This window comes from Hemitrygon akajei, chromosome 2 (assembly GCF_048418815.1).
Source record: "Hemitrygon akajei chromosome 2, sHemAka1.3, whole genome shotgun sequence".
Classification (NCBI taxonomy): Eukaryota; Metazoa; Chordata; class Chondrichthyes; order Myliobatiformes; family Dasyatidae; genus Hemitrygon; species Hemitrygon akajei.
In genome coordinates, this window is record NC_133125.1 from 33,159,772 (window position 1) to 33,179,845 (window position 20,074).

Below are 20,074 nucleotides of genomic sequence, written 5' to 3' on the forward strand. Positions count from 1 at the left end.
TAAAACGGCTAGCACAAGAGGGCACAGTTTTAAGGTGCTTGGAAGTAGGTACAGAGGAGATATCAGGGGTAAGTTTTTTACACAGAGAGTGGTGAGTGCATGGAATGGGTTGCTGGCGATGGTGGTGGAGGCAGATACAATAGGGTCTTTTAAGAGACTCCTGGACAGATACATGGTGCTCAGAAAAATAGAGGGCTATGGGTAACCCTAGGTAATTTCTAAGGTATGGACATGTTAGGCACAGCTTTGTGGGCCGAAGGGCCTGTATTGTGCTGTAGGTTTTCTATGTTTCTATCATTTGTTCTTTTCTATTTGAGGGTTGTCACCATCACAACAATAAGTTGTTAAATGTTTTGCTTTTGATTTTAGCTCTGAAGAAAAATCTGATGAAGATGAAGTCATTACAGAAGAAAATATGGCTAAATTGAAGGATGAAGTGGAAGAAAAGAAGAAACTCATTGCAACTTTACGAAATAAGCCCTCACCTATGAAGCAGAAGTTGCAATTACTGAAGTAAATCCTTCTGTTTCATAATTGATTACAGCTGTGTTATAAAGTCTTAATAAGAAATAAATAGCAAATTCACTGTGAACTGTGGGCAGGCAGGAAAGCATGGAGGGTGACTGGTGATAGTTTCAGTCTTGTGTATCTGGAATCCCAGGCCTTATTTAAATTCCAGGTCAAGATTGGCTGATATTTGGCCACCCGGTAGATATAGATGAATGACAGGGAGGTGTTGTCAGGATGGTGATATGAAGGTGATGAGGAAGGGAGATGGAGCTTACCTACCAGAAAGTGCCCTTCTCCCTTTAGGCCAGTGTCAGATATGTAGTGGTTAGCACATCACTTTACAGTACCAGCAACCTGGGTTCAGTTCCCACTGCTGCCTGTAAGCAGTTTGTACATTTTCCTTGTGACTGTGTGGGTTTCCTCCCACCGTCTAAAGATGTACCAGTTGTTAGGTTAATCGGTCAGTGTAAATTGTTTCATAATTAGGCTTGGGTTGGTGGGCAGCATGGCTCGAAGGGCCAGAAGGGCCCATTTTGCACTGTATCTCAGGAATGAAATAAATAAGGCGAAGGGTGAGTCAGCAACACCTTCTTGCCGAGAGGTACACTCAAAGTACTTAAACCACATTAGTTCAGGTTACGATTGGGTCTTGTCGGGCTGATGGAATTCTGATTTGTGAAGATTTGTGATAAACATGCCTGCTTTAGAAGGATCTTCAGCTGCCCGCAGAGCCAAAATGAATAATATTTGAAATGAATGGAGCTGAATAAGATCTGAAAAGGTAAACAGCCCTTTAGCTAGACACCTGATCGGTTTGCATGGACAAATAAGTTTTAACTCAACCTTGACATTTAACTTTTAATTGACCGTACATTCATATTGCAATATATTTAAGTTGAAAAACTGGAAAAATCTTTAAAATGTGTCAATGGCAAATCCCTTTGTTTCATTAGGTTTAATACCCATTGATACATACAGGTTTCTTTTCTATCAAATGTGCTGGAGAGGTCATTGATTATGATTTGATTACATGTTATTTTTAACTGCTATAACACTTATTGCTACAAAATGTGCACATTAAAATAAAAAAAACTCTTCCTGTTAAATTCACTACATAGGGATTTTAATAACATGCTTGAGGCTCCATTTATTGAGATGCAATTACTTGCTGTATTAAAGGTAATGAGTGTAATGATCAATTTAAATAGGAGCTGAACTTCGAATGATTCTTCTCAGAATTAGAGTTCCAAATGAAATCAGCTTTGAAGATTAATAGGTGTAGCTTCTGCAGTTAGCTTTACTGCCTTCCTCTCCAGAAGCTGCTAACTCACATATTGATCAATTGACATTCATTGTCATTCTTCATGTGCAAGCTTAGACATTGACCACTGCAAGTTAATGATTGAATAAGATGATCATTGATTATTTTAGTTCAGATGAAAAGATAATTCTTCACTTAAAACATTGTGACTCTTTTGAGTTATCTGTTTTCAATAGTTTGCTTATTTAGTCAACAACTGGATTCCACAGTCGCTGAGACATTGGAAGGGAAAGTAGACTTAGATGGAAAATCAGCCATGGTTGTGTGTATAGCAGTAAAGGTTCTGGAGGTCATTGGCATCTGTTCCTATTCCTTACATTCTCAGGGTCTAATTACTGGTCAGATTTTACTACTGTTTCCAGACCCGAGGATTTCTAATATGTCCTTTTCCTGCAACAGAAACCATGAACTCACCATGACATGTTATTCACCCTATATACTTGCTTAGTGTAGCATATTAAGATCTACATTTGAAGGTCCTTTAAAATCTGATTAAAAGTCAAAAGCAAATATACATCTCAATATTTCTACATTGCAGAGCTGAAATAAATAATTATTGCTAAATAAAATAATGATTTTTCAAAGTTTTAAGATGGTCAAATACTATGACATTGGCCAATTGCTGGTTTTACAAGTTATGAACGCCCAATGTGGTTATAATAAGACCATAAGAGAAAGGAGCAGAATTGGACCATTTGGCCCATCGATTCTGCTCTGCCATTTCATTATGGCTGATCCAAATTTCCTCTAAGCCCCAATCTCCTGCCTTCTCCCCATATCCCTTCATGCCCTGACCAATCAAGAATGTATCAACCTCTGCCTTAAAAATACATAAAGACTTGGCCTCCACAGCTGCCTACGGCAAAGAATTCCACAGTTTCACCACTCTCTGGCAAGATAAGTTCCTCCTCATTTCTATTCTAAAAGGATGACCCTTTATTCTGAGGCTGTGTCCTCTGGTCTTAGGCTACGTCCACACTAGACCGGATAAATTTGTAACCGAAGCTTTCTCTCTTCGTTTTGACCCTCTGTCCACACTGAAATGGCGTTTTTCTCTCCTAAAAACGGAGCTTTTCTAAAACACCCTCCAGAGTGTTTAAATTTGAAGATGCCGCTTGAGCAGGAGTAATGTGGACGGGGTAACCGGAGATTTCTAAAAATGCTGTCATGATGTGCCGGAATAGATGGCGGCATTTCATTGTTTTCCTGAACGCAACCCCCCACACAACCGAACAATTTCAGAACAGACGGCAACGAGACTGAAACCAGAAGAGTTAGAAATGTACTCACCAAATACTTTGACCCATAACTTACTGAATAAATAAGTATACTCACTTTGCCCTGATTTTTGTCCTTGCTTGTATGAAGGTGTTTTACCTATTTATGCAAGTACTTTGACAATAGATGTGTAACAGCCTAATGTAACATTGTATGGAAATACAAGATAACACTGATGCAGACACGTTTTATACATTTAACAAGGTGCTTTATTAATGGAACAGAGTTAGTCAGTTTTTCAATGTTCGTCATCAGCCGGGTCATACTGTCCGTGAACTCCTTGTCAGTTGCCTCCATATGCTCCAGTATTTGTTTTTTTTTAGTTTTAAGTCCTCCTGCGTGAGAACAAGCAGCTGTCCGTTGTTTGGCAATTTCGTTTTAAGTTTTTCTAGCCTGTAACTGCACAAATGTGCATTTTCATGGCGAGATTCGACACCAAACATGTTGCTTGTTTTCTGTAGATGTGTCCTGCGCATGCCCAGTAGGAGGAGATATGCCCAAATACCTGTTTTAATGTGGACAGAGGTATTTTCAAAAATGCTTGGTGTGGATGCCTATTGTTTTTATGTGAAACCGGCGTTTTCAAAATTATCTGGTCTAGTGTGGACGTAGCCTTAGACTCTCCCACTGTTGGAAAATCCTCTCTATATCCGCTCTATCGAGGCCTTACACTATTGATAGGTTTTAATGAGGTCATCCCTCATTCTTCTGAATTCTAGTGAATACAGGCCCAGAGCCATCAAATGTCTTCATATGCCAAACCATTCAATCCTGGAATAATTTTCATGAACCTCCTTTGAACCCTCTCCAGTTTCAACACACCCTTTCCAAAATAAGGGGCCAAAATCTTTTCCCAATACTCCAGATGAGGCCTCAGCAATGCTTTATAAAGTCTTACTTTGCACCCTTGCTTTTACATTCTGGCCCTTTTGAAATGCTAACATCACATTTGTCTTCTGCACCTCAAACTTAACTTGCAAATTAACCTTTAGGGAATCCCACACAAGAGCTCCCAGGACCATTTGCGCCTCCGTTTTTTGTATTTTCTCTCCATTTAGAAAATAGTCTACACTTTCATTTCTTCTACCAAAGTACATGACATACACTTCCTGACACTGTATTCCATCTGCCATTTCTTCACCCATTCTCCTAATCTGTCTAAGTTTTTCTGTAGCCTCTCTACTTCCTCTTAGTGGGCTCAACCATTGGCTGCTCTAAAAAGCCATCTCACAGGCACTCTAGAAACTCCCCCTCTTGAAATCCAGCACTAACCTGATTTTCCAATCTACCTGCATATTGAAATCCCCCATGACTATTGTAACATTGCCCTTTTGACATGCATTTCCAATCTCCCCTTGTAAATTGTAGATCACATCCTTACTATTGTTTGGGGGTCTGTATATAACTTCCATCAGGGTGTTTTTACCCTTTCAGTTTCTTAGCTCTATACATAATGAATCAACAACTTCTGACCAGATGTCACCTCTTCCTAATGATTTGATCTCATTTCTTTACCAAACGAGCAGCACCAAACCCTTTGCCTTCCTACCAGTCCTTTCGATACAATGTGCATTTATGGGCATCAAGTTCCCAGCTATAATCTTCTTTCAGCAATGTATCAGTGATGCCTACAGCATCGTACCTGCCAATCTGCAACTGTGGTGCTTGTTCATTTACCTTATTCCACATACTGCGCACATTCAATTATAACATCTTCAGTCCTGTATTCACTCTACGACTTTGTTTGCCTTTTATGTTGCAACTCATCCTGTTGACTTCAGTTTTGCCTTGTCAACAACCTCTCTTCACAACACCTTGCCTCTGTGTGTAAGCTAGCTGCCTCATCTTCAGCACTATCATCCACGTTTCCTGCAATACTTCTTGCATTGAAATACACACAGCTCAGGACACTAGTCATACCATGCTCAATGTTTTGATTCCTAACTTTGAGGTTTTACCGATTTTTGCCTCTATAACCTCTTCACTAACTGTTCTGGCATTCTGGTTCCCATCCCCCTGCAACTTTAGTTTAAACCCTACCATGCAGCATTAACAACTCTTCCCACTAGAATATTAGTCTCCCTCCAGGCCAGGTGCAAACCATCTCTTCTGTGCAGGTCCCACCTTCCCTGGAGGATAGCGCAATGATCCAAAAATCTCATGTCCTACCTTCTACATTAACTCCTTAGCCACATATTAAACTGTATATTCTTCCCAGTTCTAGCCTCACTAGCATGTTGCACAGGTAGCAATTCCGAGATCACAACCCTGGAGGTCCTGCCCTTTAACTTAGCACCTAACTCCGTGAACTCCCTTGTCAGTCATCCTACCCACGTAATTGGTACCTACATGGACCATGACTTTTGGATGTTCACCCTCGCTCTGAAGAATGCTGAGGACTTGATCTGAGATACCCTGGACCCTGGCACCCAGGAGGCAACATATCATCTGGGAATCTTGTTCTTGTCCACTGAACTTCCTCTCCGTTCTTCTAACTAACAAATCCCCTGATACCACAGCATGCCTCTTCAACCCCATTTCCTTCTGAGTCACAGAGACAGACTCAGTGCCAGAGACCCAGTCAATGCGTTTTTCCTGTGTTAAGTCAACCCCCCTCATATACCTGCTGTTGAGGGGGAAGGCCACAGGGGTACTCTGCACTAGGTCCTTAACCTCTTTCCCTTTCCTGACTATCACCCAGTTTCTTTTTTCCTTCATCTTTACTGTACTACCTTTCTTTTCGTCTGATCTATCACCCCCCTCAGCCTCTCAAATGATCTGGAGTTCATTGAGTTCCAGCTCCAGCTCCTGAACATGGATTGTTGGAAGATGCAGCTGGATGGACTTCTCACAGTTGTAGTCATCAGGTCTCCCTACCTTCCCACATCCTGCAAGAGGAGCTTTCTACTATCCTGCCTGGCATCTCTACTGTCCTGGCTGAGCAGTTACGATATAAATGAAAAGACATCTGGCCATCTGATAGACATCACTAAAATAATAATCTTTCTGATCTGTTGAAAGATGTAATTTTTATACTGATGTGTTCTTTAATGATAATGGTGAAATTAATCATACAACATGATGAATCTAAATTTACAGATCTGTTTTTCCATTTGTTTCAACTATTACTTTATCAAAATATGTTTGTCCAATTTTCAGAGAAGCACAGGAATTTGTGGAGAAATTTGAAGGTGCTCTTGGGAAAGGAAAAGGCAAAAGGTTTTATGCCTATAAAGTAATGATGACCAAAGTAAGTGACCCAAGATTGGGAGAGAGATACAACTATATTCTTTGATCAATTGATCTATTGTTTCTTTAAAGCCACTTCGTCTTTGTTGGTTGAAATTTGCTGAATTTCCTTGTCATAATGAGCCTATGCAGAATGCCCTTCAATATATCATTGAACATTCAAGATTTGCTGTTGCAAACAGTTTTCTCTTACCTTACCTTAAACAAACATACATAAAAAAATCAAAATCCACAAGTAAGTTAAAGGCAAGGCCAGCATTCATATTCTCTAGCTGTCCTTGAGAAGGAGATAGATCACCTTCTTGTGAAATGCTGTCCTTCGTGTAGCTCAGGTACACTTGCACTGCTACTTTGTGGGAAGCAGAGCAACAGAGCCCAGAAAATTCATGACATATAATGAGGCCATTTGGTGCATTATGTGTATGCTGGTTGACTACTCCCATTTTCCAACACCAGGTTCATAGAGTTACAGGTCAGGGTCTTCACATACACACCAAGGGCTTGACAGATGTGACGAGGTTGTTTGCCTCAACCAAATCCCTAGGTAATGACTTCCAGACTCCAAACAATCTCTGGTTGAAAAGGTTTTCTTCCCTTATCTCCACATGAACCAGCCTACCATTTTTACCCACAACTGAATTTTATTCATAACTTTTCAAATATAAAAACAGTACATTCAAATGTCTCCATTCTCAGTGCAGAGATTGCAAAGATTCACATTAGCATAATGTTATTTTTTTTTCCGCATGAGTTCTAGTTCCTCAGTTGGCTATGAGCCACGGTCCTAAGTTGTGCTCCTTTGAAGCAGCTGTAGCAGGCTTCATTATGCTCCCTCAGCTCAACATCATGTGCCTCTGAAATGTACCAGTTTGCAGTATTCATTTGTGTACAGCCCCGTGCACTGGAAGGCTGACAAATTTCATTCAGATCAGAGCATTTTTCACCAAACTGATAACCTTGTAGGTGCGGCTGGATTTTATCTCAGTGTGAACTCTTGGGAATATGTAGAGCGCAGAGTCATACAACTATGTAGGGTGAACCTTGCCAAAAACCACTGCATCTCTTTCCAGATCTTCTTGGCAAACATGTCTTCTGGACGGAACTGGAGAATGCTCTGATCTCTAATACAGCCAGCAATGGGGCAACACGAAGTGTTGAAATTTCAACTGCGCCTTAAGGATCTGATAGGGAGGGCCCCTTCCATGACCAGAATCACACTGCTTGCAATAAGCAAGGTCTCAATGCTCTTTTGGAAGTTCTGGTGACGAAGTGGTCTGCTTGAGGAGCTACCCGATAGGATTCACTGTCTCCTTTATCCATTGGGCTTTTAGGCCATTCCTTGCCTTCCATTAGTGATTGATTTGAAGTCACATGGTCTTCTGCGCAAAGAAGTCCTGCTCAATTGATGGACTCAGTCTCAATCTCAGTCTCAGACAGGGTAAGGGGAAAAGTTTTTTTTTGGTAATAGCTAATTCGGGAATAAAACACCTCTAGAAACAGGGTATCATTCTTCTATCTGACTTAGTGAGCAGTAGGTTGATGAGATGATGAAAGTGTTTTTCTCAGGTATCTGTGATGAGAAACTGACTATGATTCAAATATCAACTTTCAGAAATGGATGAAGTTTCAGCGTGACTTTGAGAACTTCAAAACTGCTTGCATTCCATGGGAAATGAAAATAAAAGAGATTGAAAGTAAGTGGAGAAAACAGTGATTGTTAAGTCTCTTACAAAATACTCTAGGTTACTTTCCAAGTATGAAATATTTTGGCATGTTGCCTGGTATTTATAAGACAGTTAACATTTCAATATAAATGTCTAGAAATTAATTCTGGTTCATCGACACTAAGAAGGGTTTATGAAAGCAGCAGGTTAGAGATAAATTTTGGAAGCAGTGTAGAATGGGAAATGGCTCTGATATTCAGTGCATTAAAAGCATTTGAAATGTGCTACTTTTGATCAAGGGTAATTTTGGAAGTTAAACACCTTAAAAATAAATTTATATTCACAAAGTTGATTTCTTTCTGTTTGAATGAGTTGTGTCTTCACTTCTTTATAAAAAAGAATAATAAAAAAAATTCTGTTGGAGAGTGGTCTTGTTGGCAAATGTAGAATTAAGTGCTCAGCATTTCTTGCCTAGAATTTTTTGTCAAAGTCTGATGCAAATGAATAAGATCTGAGCTCACTTACTCTGGATTTTTACCCTGTCCCCTGAATTCATTGTCTGTCAACAATCGGTGTCAGGCTTGATACCTGTTTGGTTTTGACAACTGCTTTACTTATGAATTTTGCACTATTGAGGCAACAGAAGCCAATACATCCTATGTGTGTAACAGATTATACAAGATATTTTCAACAGCAATTATGAATAGAGAGAGTTATGAACTTGTCAGCATTTAGGAAGGTAGACAATACAGCTTTTGGCAAAAAAAAGCATCTAAAATACAGCCCCAAAGATCATCACTTGACATAGGAGGAAACCAAACTGACTTTCCCACCAGACAGAAGTAGATCAGTAACTAATGGGAAGATGAAGAGGTGCTCAAGGTAAGTTGAAAGCTTTCCTTTAGGTAGAAAGAAGAGACACCCTCTCTACACTATCACACCTACACTTCTCTCACTTTGCTCGTGTTTCAAACAGGCAGTTGAAAAGAATCTGGCTGACGATTCTCAGAAGTGCAAACATCTGGCTTAGAAATTTAGGCAGTTGTTACATTTTCCATTCATTCTATACTCATGCATCTGTTGGAAGGTAAAACGACCCTATAACTATTGTGCTACCTGTAAGTAGATTAAAATGAACTAAAATATTCCATTCTACCACTGCATAGATTCAGGCTGATTTGGAATCTGAAGATATACGGTATATCCCAGGATTGAATACTATTATCAACCTGCCCAAGAGGGGATTGTTTTTACAATCTAATCATATGATAGGAGCTCAAAATGCTTGCTCTCACTTTCATAATCTGATCTATTTTTTTTCTCGGAAGTGTAGTGTACAGAAACAATAGGTCTAAGATCTTATCCAGCACTGTCTGCAATTCCAAGGCCTAGCTGGATTGTGAACAAGTGTGAATGATGCTGTGTGAGCACTTAGCGACAAAATTAATGTGAATACATATTGTTCTCACATTCGCAAGTCAGGGAAGTCATTGAGAAAATGCTTGTGCAGTAAGTGCAGATTGGAGAGTTGTGCTTTACCTATGCTGTTCTGAAACGATATCCTTTGAGATAGTGGCTGATCAGGGCAAGTTCTGGCATTTTTCTTAACGGCCTTCATACTGCCCCAAAATATCACTCCTGGTTTCCTAGTTTCAAATGAATGTTTCCTACTTCACTGACTATAATACTGCTCCCGTTTTTTTGTCATTTCTATAATTGCTTGATAGGTATATTGGCACAAGAATATCACCGTGTGTAGCTTGTAGTAACCACCTTTTTTTGGCTTTACCAGGTCACTTTGGTTCTTCTGTTGCTTCATATTTCATATTCTTAAGATGGATGTACGGGATCAATATGGTTCTTTTTGGATTAACGTTTGGTTTGGTCATGATCCCCGAGGTAAATGCAATTACTGGTTAAAGCTGCATTTTTAAAAAGCCTCTAATTAATTGCTAACTGAATTTCTTCAACAAAACAAATAGGATTTCACAGACATTGAGACAATAAAAATTTCTTGTTATCTGACTAGTTTATCAATGTGTTGCATTTTTGCTACCAGGCAAGCTCTCAAACAAGTAGTTTGAAAGACAGGAGAATCCCAGTAGTGGCTATATTGTTTCCTTCATTGTTGAAGGAAAATTCATTCAAAAGGACTGTAGATCATTGCATTACATATCTACTGTAGCAATTGGTGCTCAGATTCATGTATCTTATTGCTGAGATACCCAAGTACCAAGTCACCAGTGGTGTTTAACAATGACAATTTTGACGTTTGAATTGAAACTGTCTCAATCAACTGTACCATTCCTTATCTAACCAGATAAGGTTATCTGCCTGGAACAAATAATTGTGTAATGCCTGGAACAAATAATTCTTTGATGATGAGTAGGAACAAGACTGTGACTTCCTCTCCTGTTTTACATATCTGCATTCTGGAATGTAATTTTTTTTATCAAGTCACTTTTTTAAAAAAAATGCACCTTCTTGAAGAGTATATGAAGCTGACAAAACAATTAGTTGTTTTAGTTTATATGAATTGTTGAACTCTTTAAAATTGGCGTTGAGGATGGAACTCCAGGAAATTTGCCCATGATAGTAATCAAATGGCAATAGACTGTTACATCCTGGAACGTTACTGAACCATTTCGGTAACAGGCAAGGACCAGCCTTGTAGTTCCATTTTGGCCACCTGTCCAGCTGCTGGTAGCCATCACACTTTTGCTGTTGAGTTCAGCTGGGAGTCTGCCTCGACTATTTTTCTAAGATCCTGAAGTTAAACTTACTTCACCAAATTAGGTACCAAATTAGGTCTATACTGTACTGTTCATATCGCTCGGTTAAAATCGAGGGGGTCAGGGTGGGTGGGTAATTTGTTTATAGCTTGCTGATATGACATTTAGACTAAATTACAGGGTATCACTGTCTCCTGCTGCTTATGTATTCATGTTAACAGCTTTATTAGAAAGCTGGACTTGTTCACATTCCTGCTCAGTCTGGGCAGGATTGTTAGTCTGGTGACAAGAATATCATGCACAAGGAGTGGGGTTAAACCCTTCCTGCTGCTGCCCTTTGGAGAAAACGTAAAGAAACTCATTTAAGGCCAGTGGCCAGAATCTTACCCATCATATCTGAAGGACTGTAATAAGATAAGAGAAACCCTATTAATATACAGTAGCTTGGATTTTCACCAGACTTCTGCATAAATTACAGTTAGAAATTGGGAATAATGTCAAACAAAATTGTAAGTGTTGGAAATTATTACCGAGGTCTCAAACCAGAAAAGCTTCAAACTCAAATATTGTCCATGAGTAACAAGCAGGTAGGCAGAAATATTTAATTTCTGTTGTTAGTTATTTTGATTTAGCATTGCAATGGACCAACGAGGTTTGAAATTTATTTTTTTGACTTAGATATTTTTAACTTGATTAAAGTTTGAGATTGGACTGGTTAAATGATTCTCAGTAATAATTGCAATATTTCATATTTGATTTTAGGCTCTGATGGGAAAGCCATATGGTAGTATGCCTAGAAAAACAGTTCCAAAGAGTGAACAGGACTCAGCCATGAATTTTGCCACTTTGTGGGATTTTGGGGTAAGATCTTTTTTGGGGAATGAACCTTGTTGAAAAGACATATCGCATCAGAATATTTTCAGTTCATAGTTATATATATGCAGATGGCATAGACAACACTTCTGCCTCACCGTTCCAATGATATGGAGTTGATCCTCACCACTGGCACTCTCTGTGTTGACATTGCACATTTTCCCTGTAACCATGTGGATATCTCTGGGTGCTCTGGTTTCATCTCACATTCTCACCCGCGCAGTTCAATAGGGGAATCTGCCATTGTAGGCTACCCTTTGTGAGAAGGTGAGTGGTAGAAATTGGTGGTGTGAGAGGAGTTAATTAAGGTGTAAGAGAGAATAGGTAGCAAAGGATAAGCATATGAATGGGTTGGTGAAGTTGTTCTGAGCATTGGCATAGACTCAATGGGGCCAATAGCTTCTTCATTGAAGGGAAATATGAATGTACTAAATTGCAGAGTTTTTAATTTGTTGTGAAGAACACAGTTTGAAAATACAGTTTTATTTTTTTTTCTTTTTGCCAGGGCTATGCACAATATTCTGTCCTCTTCTATGGTTATTATAATCATCAGCGGTCAATTGGATGGCTGAAGTTCAGGCTTCCTTTGAGTTACTTCCTGGTGGGAATTGGCATAATAGGATACAGCTTCATGGTGGTGATTAGAACGTAAGTTCCATCATCAGGAATAGAATATTTTCTTGGAAAATGAGTCCAAACAAGTCATCCATTGAGTAAGGTCAAACTTTATGTTTTTTGAATATTTTTGTCTTTGAACTGAAATTTATTTAACTACATAATTGGATCAAAGTGGTTTTCAAATGAACCATTACAACAATAAAATAGTTTACTTATAATTACTGAGGTGATGGCAGTTCAACTGATAACATGGATGAAAATGGTATTTGCTCTATATTGGGGTAAGTGCAATACTGTTTATAAAATATACAGTGTCATCTATATACCTGAATGAGACACATAGCCTTTAAGCATTATGGTTGTATCTAGTATTAGAACCAAGTCACAAATCAGCCAAAAAGTATAGTGTCAAAGAATACTACAGTGCAGAAACAGGCTCTTTGGCCCATCTAGTCCGTGCTAAACTGTTATTCTGTCTAACCCCATCGATAAACACCTGAACCCCAGCTCCCCATACATTTCCTATCATGTACTTATTCAAACTTCTCTTAAATGTTGCAATTAAAATGCAGAACACCATGAATTAATGGGAAACAGGAGATTAAAAAAAGCCATAGGAAAATAATAAATAAAATGGGCTGTTTTATTTCTTCAATGGTAGCTTCATCTGCGATGATAATACTGGAGTTTTTGATTGGTATTTAATGGGCTATGGTCAGACCAAGCTATATAAAGCTGACAATTGAAACTGAAATTGATATGAACATGCCTTCCATTTTTGAAATTATATTAATAAAATCAGCAGATGTATTAGCTGTGACAAAACTAATCCCATTGCCATCAATTCATCTTCTGGTTACAAAGGCACCAGGACACTGGATTTACTCAAAAACCAGCCACACACCTATATGGAGTACAATACAATAAAATCATGGTGCTAAATTAATCACGCTAAGTCAGTGATTCCTAAGTGTTCTACAGGGGCATTAGGGGAAATAGATTGTTGGGGATGGGGCCAGTAAGTGGCACCCTAGCTTGAGACATGAGATCTGCCCAACCATGTCAACTCGCTGCCTCGTTAACATACAAAAGATATTCCCAGTTTGTGCTAATTTTTAATTTTTATTTAGCCCCGCTAATGATGGATAAATACATATAGTGTGATCTCTGAGTCTGAAGGCAGTGAAGCCTTGAATTCTAATCCTGCTAAGAAACAGAAACTACAGAAAGTGCATCAATACAGGGTTACGTACCTGTAGTATGGTTTTATTCTATTTCTGTCAGATCTGTGTCACTCCATGTAATTATTTGTAATACTGTACTGTCTAATGAAGCCATAAAACCATCAAGGTTGCAGGAACACTTCAATAAAAGACACTCTAAAAAGGCTACATATGGTATTACTCAGTTCCAGAAGATGAAAGAAGCAGTTGAAAAACATTGCAAACTTGAGTCATTTGCTGAGAGAGCTAAAAATGACCTTAATAGTGGTCTCATTGCTTCTTATAACATTTCCAAAATGAGAGCAAAGTGTGGAAAATCTCTTACAGTTGGTGAAAGATTAATGATGCCTGCTCTATCATAAGTGCTCACCACTTTTCTCAAAATGGATATCAGTGTTTTAAAATCAATTCCTCTGCGTAATACCTCTGTAGCTCATCGTATTAACGAAAGGAGTGAAGGCATCGAGTATCAACTATGCACAGAGCTACAAAAAACAGAATTTGGGATACAACTGGATGAGTCAACTGTATGAGACAATGAGACATTGTGAATGGCATATGTATGGTTTATCAAAAATAGAAAAGTTTATGAAGAGATTCTTTTTTGTAAAAAAGTTAAAAACAAATATCAATGGAGAATCAATCTACGATGAGCTCAAAATGTATGTTAAGAATAAGGTATTTTGAATAGGAACATGATTTCTTGTGCAACAGATGGGACACTATATATAACAGGTCGCCGTGCTAGTCTAACGGCAAGTAGGAGAAAAGAAATTCCAAGTCTGTTTGCGATCTATTGTGTAATCCATCATCAAAATCTCACAACCAAAAAACCTCAGCCTGTGACTGTTTTCAAGCATGACCCTTGTAACATCTGCTATCAACAAAATTAAAGCTTATTCATTAAATAGCAGAATGTCACCATTTATGCCAAGATAACGATGAAGAGTTTGAACGATTGTTTCTTCACACTGAAGTGTGATGGCTGTCAAATTACTGCTACATAAAGCGTTTCTTTGATCTCTTTGACACTGTGGTTGAATTCTTGTTCAAAGTCGACAGGATCTTGGGAAACAAGATTGAAGTTCTACGTGGAGAACTTCTACATGTGACGTTTACCAGGATCCTTGTATATGAAGGCCCTTAAGCATTACGAGGATTCTTACCACCTATCACACAATCTCTTTGACACACTACCGCCAGGAAGGAGGTACAGGAGCACCAGGACAAGGACAGTCAAATTGGGTTACAGTTTCTTCCCCCAGGTGATGAGACAAATGAATGCCCTGCCACCATTGAGGTCTCGTCACCGAACAGCGAGTTGTTTACTGTTTACCTTTGCTGCACATTTCACAAGCTTACAATTATTAACTTATTTGTAGTAATATTTTGTTTTATGTGCGACTTTTGTTATGTATAAGCATTATGGGTGCACTGTAGCAACGCAGTTTCACTTGGTTGTACTGTGTATGTGTACTGTCACATAACAAGGAACTTGAAATAATCTTGTCATTGCTTTTGGCTATCGTGTTGGCGTATTTTAAATTTTAGTTATCTTTTTCAAATCACTGAGTGTGCAAAATGCAAATTGCAAATGTCACTCCACTCTGCAAGAAGGGAGGGAGGCAGAAGAAAGGAAATTCTAGATCAGATAGTCTGACTTCAGTGATTGGGAAGATGTTGGAGTCCATTACTAAGGATAAGGGTTCGGGGTACTTGGAGGCACATGATAAAATAACCATGGTTTCCTTAAAGGGATATCTTGCCTGACAATATCTTCATGTTTGCTGATGACACCATGCCGTAGGCTGAATCAAAGATGTTGAATGACCAGCGTACTGGTGGGAGATTGAAAATTGAGCTGAGAGATGCCACAGCAACAACCTCTTGCTCGATGTCAGCAAGACCAGGGAGCTGACTATTGACCTCAGGAGGAGGAAACCAGAGGTCCATGAGCCAGTCCTCTTCAGAGGATCAGATTTGGAGATTTAAATTTATTTGTGTTTTTACTTCAGAGGACGTGTCTTGGGCCCAGCACATAAGTGTAATTATGAAGAAAGCATGGCAGTGCCTCTACTTCCTTAGGAGTTTGTGAAGGTTCGACATGACATCTAAAACATTGACAAGGTTCTATTGGTGTGTGGTGGAGAGTATATTGACTGGCTACATCACAGCCTGGTATGGAAACACCAATGCCTTTGAATGGAAATCCTACAAAGAGTAGTGGATACAGCCATCATGGGTAAAGCACATCTACACAAAGCATTGTCGCAGGAAAGCAGTACCCCTCACACCCAAGTCGTGCTCTCTACTTGCTGCTGATATCAGGAAGCAGGTGCAGGAGCCTTAAGGCACACACCACCTGGTTCAGGGACAGTTATTACCCTCAACCATTTGCCTCTTGCCCTACCATTGAAATATTCCCACAACCTATGATTCATTTTCAAGGACTCTTTCATCTCATGTTCTCAATATTTATTGTCTGTCTGTCTATTTATCTACCTATCTATCTATCAATTTATATATTTATTTATTAATTATAATTATTTATTTCATTTTGTATTTGTACACTGGTTGATTGTCCAGTTGGTGCAATCTTTCATTGATTCTGTTATGGTTACTGATCTATTCTGGATCTATTGAGTATGCCTGCTAGAAAATGAATCTCAGTTTTGTATTTGGTGACATATATATACTATGATAATAAATTTACTTTCATCTTTGAACAAATCTGTTTGAATTATTTGAGGAAATAAAGGTAAGCCAGACAAGTAGAGACAGTAGAAGTTGCTTACTTGGATTTTCAGAAGGCCTTTGACAAGGTGCCACACATGAGGCTGCTTACCAAGCTAACAGCCCATGCTCTTGCAGGAAAGATACTAGCATGGATAGAAGATTGGCTAACTGGCTGGAGGCAAAGAGCGGGAATAAAGAGGGCCTTTTCTGATTGGATGACGGTGACTAGTGGTGGTCTGCACTTGTTGGTATTGGGACTGATTCTTTTCATGTTATATGTGAATATTTGGATGCTGGAATTGATGGTTTTGTGGCCAAGTTTGTGGATGACGTGAAGGTAGAAGATGGGCAAGTAGTTTTGAGGAAGCAGGAGTCTGTAGAAGGATCTAAACAGATGAGTGAATAGACAAAGAAGTGGCAGGTGGAATATAGTGTCAAGAAATGTATGGTCATGCAGTTTAGTAGAAGGAATAAAGGCACCGACTATTTTCTAAACAGGGAGAACATTCAAAAATCAGAGGTGCAAAGGGACTTGGGAATCCTTGGCCAGAATTCCCTAAAAGCTAACTGGCAGGTTAAATTGGTGGTAAGGAAGGCAAATACAATGCTAAAATTCATTTTGAGAGGACTAGAATATAAGAACAACAATGTAATGCTGAGGCCTTATAGGCATTAGTCGGACCACACTTGGAGCAATGAAAGCAGTTTTGGACCCCTTATCGGAGAAAAAAAAATGTGCTGACATTGGAGAGGTCCAGAGGAGATTCATGAAACTGATTCCAGGAGTGAAAGGGTTAACATATGAAGAGTGTTTTTTATTACTCTGGGTCTGTACTCACTGGAGTTTAGAAGAATGAAGGAGGGTTCGCATTGAAATCTATTGAATATTGAAAGGTCTAGATAGAGTGGATGTAGTGAGGATGTTTACTATAGTAGGTGAGTCTAGGACCAGAGGGCACAGCCTCCGACTAGAGCAGTGGCTCCCAACTTGGGGTCCCCTCGGATCACTCTGTTAACGTTAGGGGATCATGGCATTAAAAAGATTTGAAACCTCTAGACAAGAGGGACGTCCATTCAGAACAGACATGAAGAGGAATCTGTGGAGTTCATTACCACAGGAGGCTGTGGAGGCCAAGGCATTGAATATATTTAAACAGTGGTTGATAGGTTCTTGATTAGTCAGAACATCAAAGGTTACAGGGACAAGGCAGGAGAATGGGGCTGAGAAGGATAAAAAAAATAAGCCATGATTGAATGATAGAGCAGACTCAATGGACCGAATGGCCTAATTCTGCTCCTATGTTTTATGGTCTAATAGACTTGTATTAACACTTGTTTCTTACACAACCTTCATTTAGATTACTTTAAGCAAATGATTGCCACTGAGGGAAAAATAAATGCAGAAAATCTGAATGTGGGTCACCATGAACTTAGAATGATATATTTTGGGCTGTACGTTGAGAACCGTTCAGATCATAAAGTTGTCCTGTTGAGTTATTCCAGACTTCATTTGTGCATCAATGTCTTTTTATTAACATAACAAAATAACAGACCAGGGTTGAACCTCATTCTGTATTTCTCCTGGTAATTAGGGATCAGTTTAATAAATTGGACCAGTGGAGATGATGGGTCATTTTTGGCAGAAATGAATGGTGACCAGCCTGTTCAGCAACATGGATTCTATTTTCTGGGGATAAATGTTCATAACAAAACGTAAATCTGGTTAGGGAATCTGAAAACCTATTCAGCTAAAGTAAATGAAACACTGTGATAAAGGGAAGAACTCTGTTGTGTAGGTGGATGATGGGGAGATTGCAGTGTCTGGTATCATCCCATGGAACTCCTTTCTGCACCACTACACTCAGTCAAGACAAGCAGACCTACTCAAGTTTTGATTTAATCATAGCTTGTTCTTTCCAGCATGACCTGGACAAGTTAATTATAGCTTTTTATTAATCCCTTACTCTTGCTTGTTAACTTGTTCTTATATTCCAGTCCTCTCAAAATGAATTTCAACATTGCATTTCCCTTCCTTACCACTGACTCAACCTGCAAGTTAACTTTTAGGGAATTCTGCCCAAGGACTCCCAAGTCCCTTTGCACCTCTGATTATTGTTAACAAGTGTTGTTTGTCTCCTTTACTCTGGGCTTCTGGTCTCATCTGTAGTTAACACTTCCTAATGCCAGTCCATCACCTTTTTCAAATCACGTTTTGTTAAATACCTCCACAGTAACAGAAAGTTCAAGATAAAGACAAGTGTAAAGGAGAATGAAATAATTGTTACTTTGGATCCAATGCAACACAAATAAAATCACAATAAGATAAAGAACGTAATAATAAAAAAGCGCAACAAATATATGTGCATGCGGTAAGCTTACATGCATAGAAACACACACATAAAATATTGAGGAACTCATCAGGCCAGGACTGATGAAGGGTCTTGGCCCGAAACATTGACTGTTTACCCTTTTCCGTAGATGCTGATGGCCTGCTGAGTTCATCCAGCATTTTCTGTGTGTTACTTGGATTTCCAGTATCTGCAGGTTTTCTCTTGTTTGGACTTATATAAATAGATTGATAGTATGTCCATAAAGTAATGGTTGGCACAGGATTGTCTGTACATAAGGTGACTCTGACAAGGTATGACAACATAATGGTGGGGTGGGTTAGTAAGTAGAGGTGTTGATCAGTCTTACTGCTTCCGGAAAGTAGCTGTTTTTGAGGCTGGATGCTACGTAGCTTCCTCGCTGATGGCACTGGGGGAAGCAATCAATTAGCAGGGTGGGTGAGATCCTTCATGATGTACTTGCCTTTTTCTGGCACCTCTCTGAGTATATATCCTGGCTGGTAGGCTGGTGCCAATGATGCATTGAGCAGGTTTGACTACCCATTGTAAAGCCACAGCGCAGTTGCAGTACCGTGCAGTGATGTAGCATGTTAGGATGCTCTCTACTGTGCATTTGTGGACAGACATGAGAATTGATATGCATCGTCCAGCTGTCTTTAGCCTCTCAAAGTGTTGGTGAGCATTCTTAATTGCGTAGAATAGAAGTGCTTACTCATTATTCAAAATATCCATGCAAGCAGGGCACTGTTCGGCCTTCATTTATTTCTTTCTGTCCCTGTATCTATTTCATTGACAGATATAGTTCATGCTTTTCTTTTCCTGCAGGAAGGAATAAGAGGACTTGTGCTTCAGGGTTATGGCAAATTTTGTCTGGGTGGATGGATGGCATTTGTTGTGCTTAACAGTAAGGCAATGCTTAAGCAGATGGGTGGATGTCATAATGGCTGGACAGATGGGGACTGAGAAACAGATAAAGCAGGATAGGTGCACCTGCAAGTTACCTCAGTGTGAGGAATGACAAAGCAAGGGATATAGCATGGGATGTTACTCTTATGGACTTTAGTAAGGCTTTTAAGAAGGTCCCTCATTGCAGGTTAATATAGTAGATAAACATGCATGAGATCCAGGGTGATTTGTAAGTGTGGCTTCAAAACTGCCTCGCCCATAGAAGATCAAGAATAGGGGTGAAAAACTATTATTTTGGCCAGAGGTCACCGACCAGTGGTGTCCCACAAAGATCAGTGCTGAGAGCTCTGTTGCCTGTGCTTATCTGTCAACGACTCGGATGAAAATGTAGATTAACAAGTTTGCAGAAGACATGGGTATTGGTGGAGTTGTGGACAGTGTAAAAGGTTATCAAGGAATACAGGAGAATACTCTATAGGTATGAACAGAGAAGTGCAGGAGATGTTTCATCTGGGTAAGTGCGAAGTGTTGCACTTTGGAGGTCAAACAGAAGGAGAAAGTACACAATTAATGGCAGGTATCTTAGTAGCATTGAGGTAGAGAGAGATTTTGGAGT

The 20,074-nt window shown here is 39.3% G+C and overlaps 1 protein-coding gene across 1 annotated transcript in view; it reads left to right on the forward strand.

Moving 5' to 3' along the window:
- The first annotated feature begins 388 nt into the window (after window positions 1–388).
- The window catches only part of tmc1 (transmembrane channel-like 1), a 37,329-nt gene continuing 17,643 nt past the window's right edge, over window positions 389–20,074 (forward strand). The window contains exons 1-6 of the mRNA XM_073063763.1: window positions 389–513; window positions 6,269–6,359; window positions 7,971–8,052; window positions 9,815–9,921; window positions 11,517–11,615; window positions 12,133–12,275. Coding sequence (XP_072919864.1) covers window positions 416–513; window positions 6,269–6,359; window positions 7,971–8,052; window positions 9,815–9,921; window positions 11,517–11,615; window positions 12,133–12,275 — 620 coding nt within the window. The 5' untranslated portion in view covers window positions 389–415. The remainder of the gene's footprint in view (window positions 514–6,268; window positions 6,360–7,970; window positions 8,053–9,814; window positions 9,922–11,516; window positions 11,616–12,132; window positions 12,276–20,074) is intronic.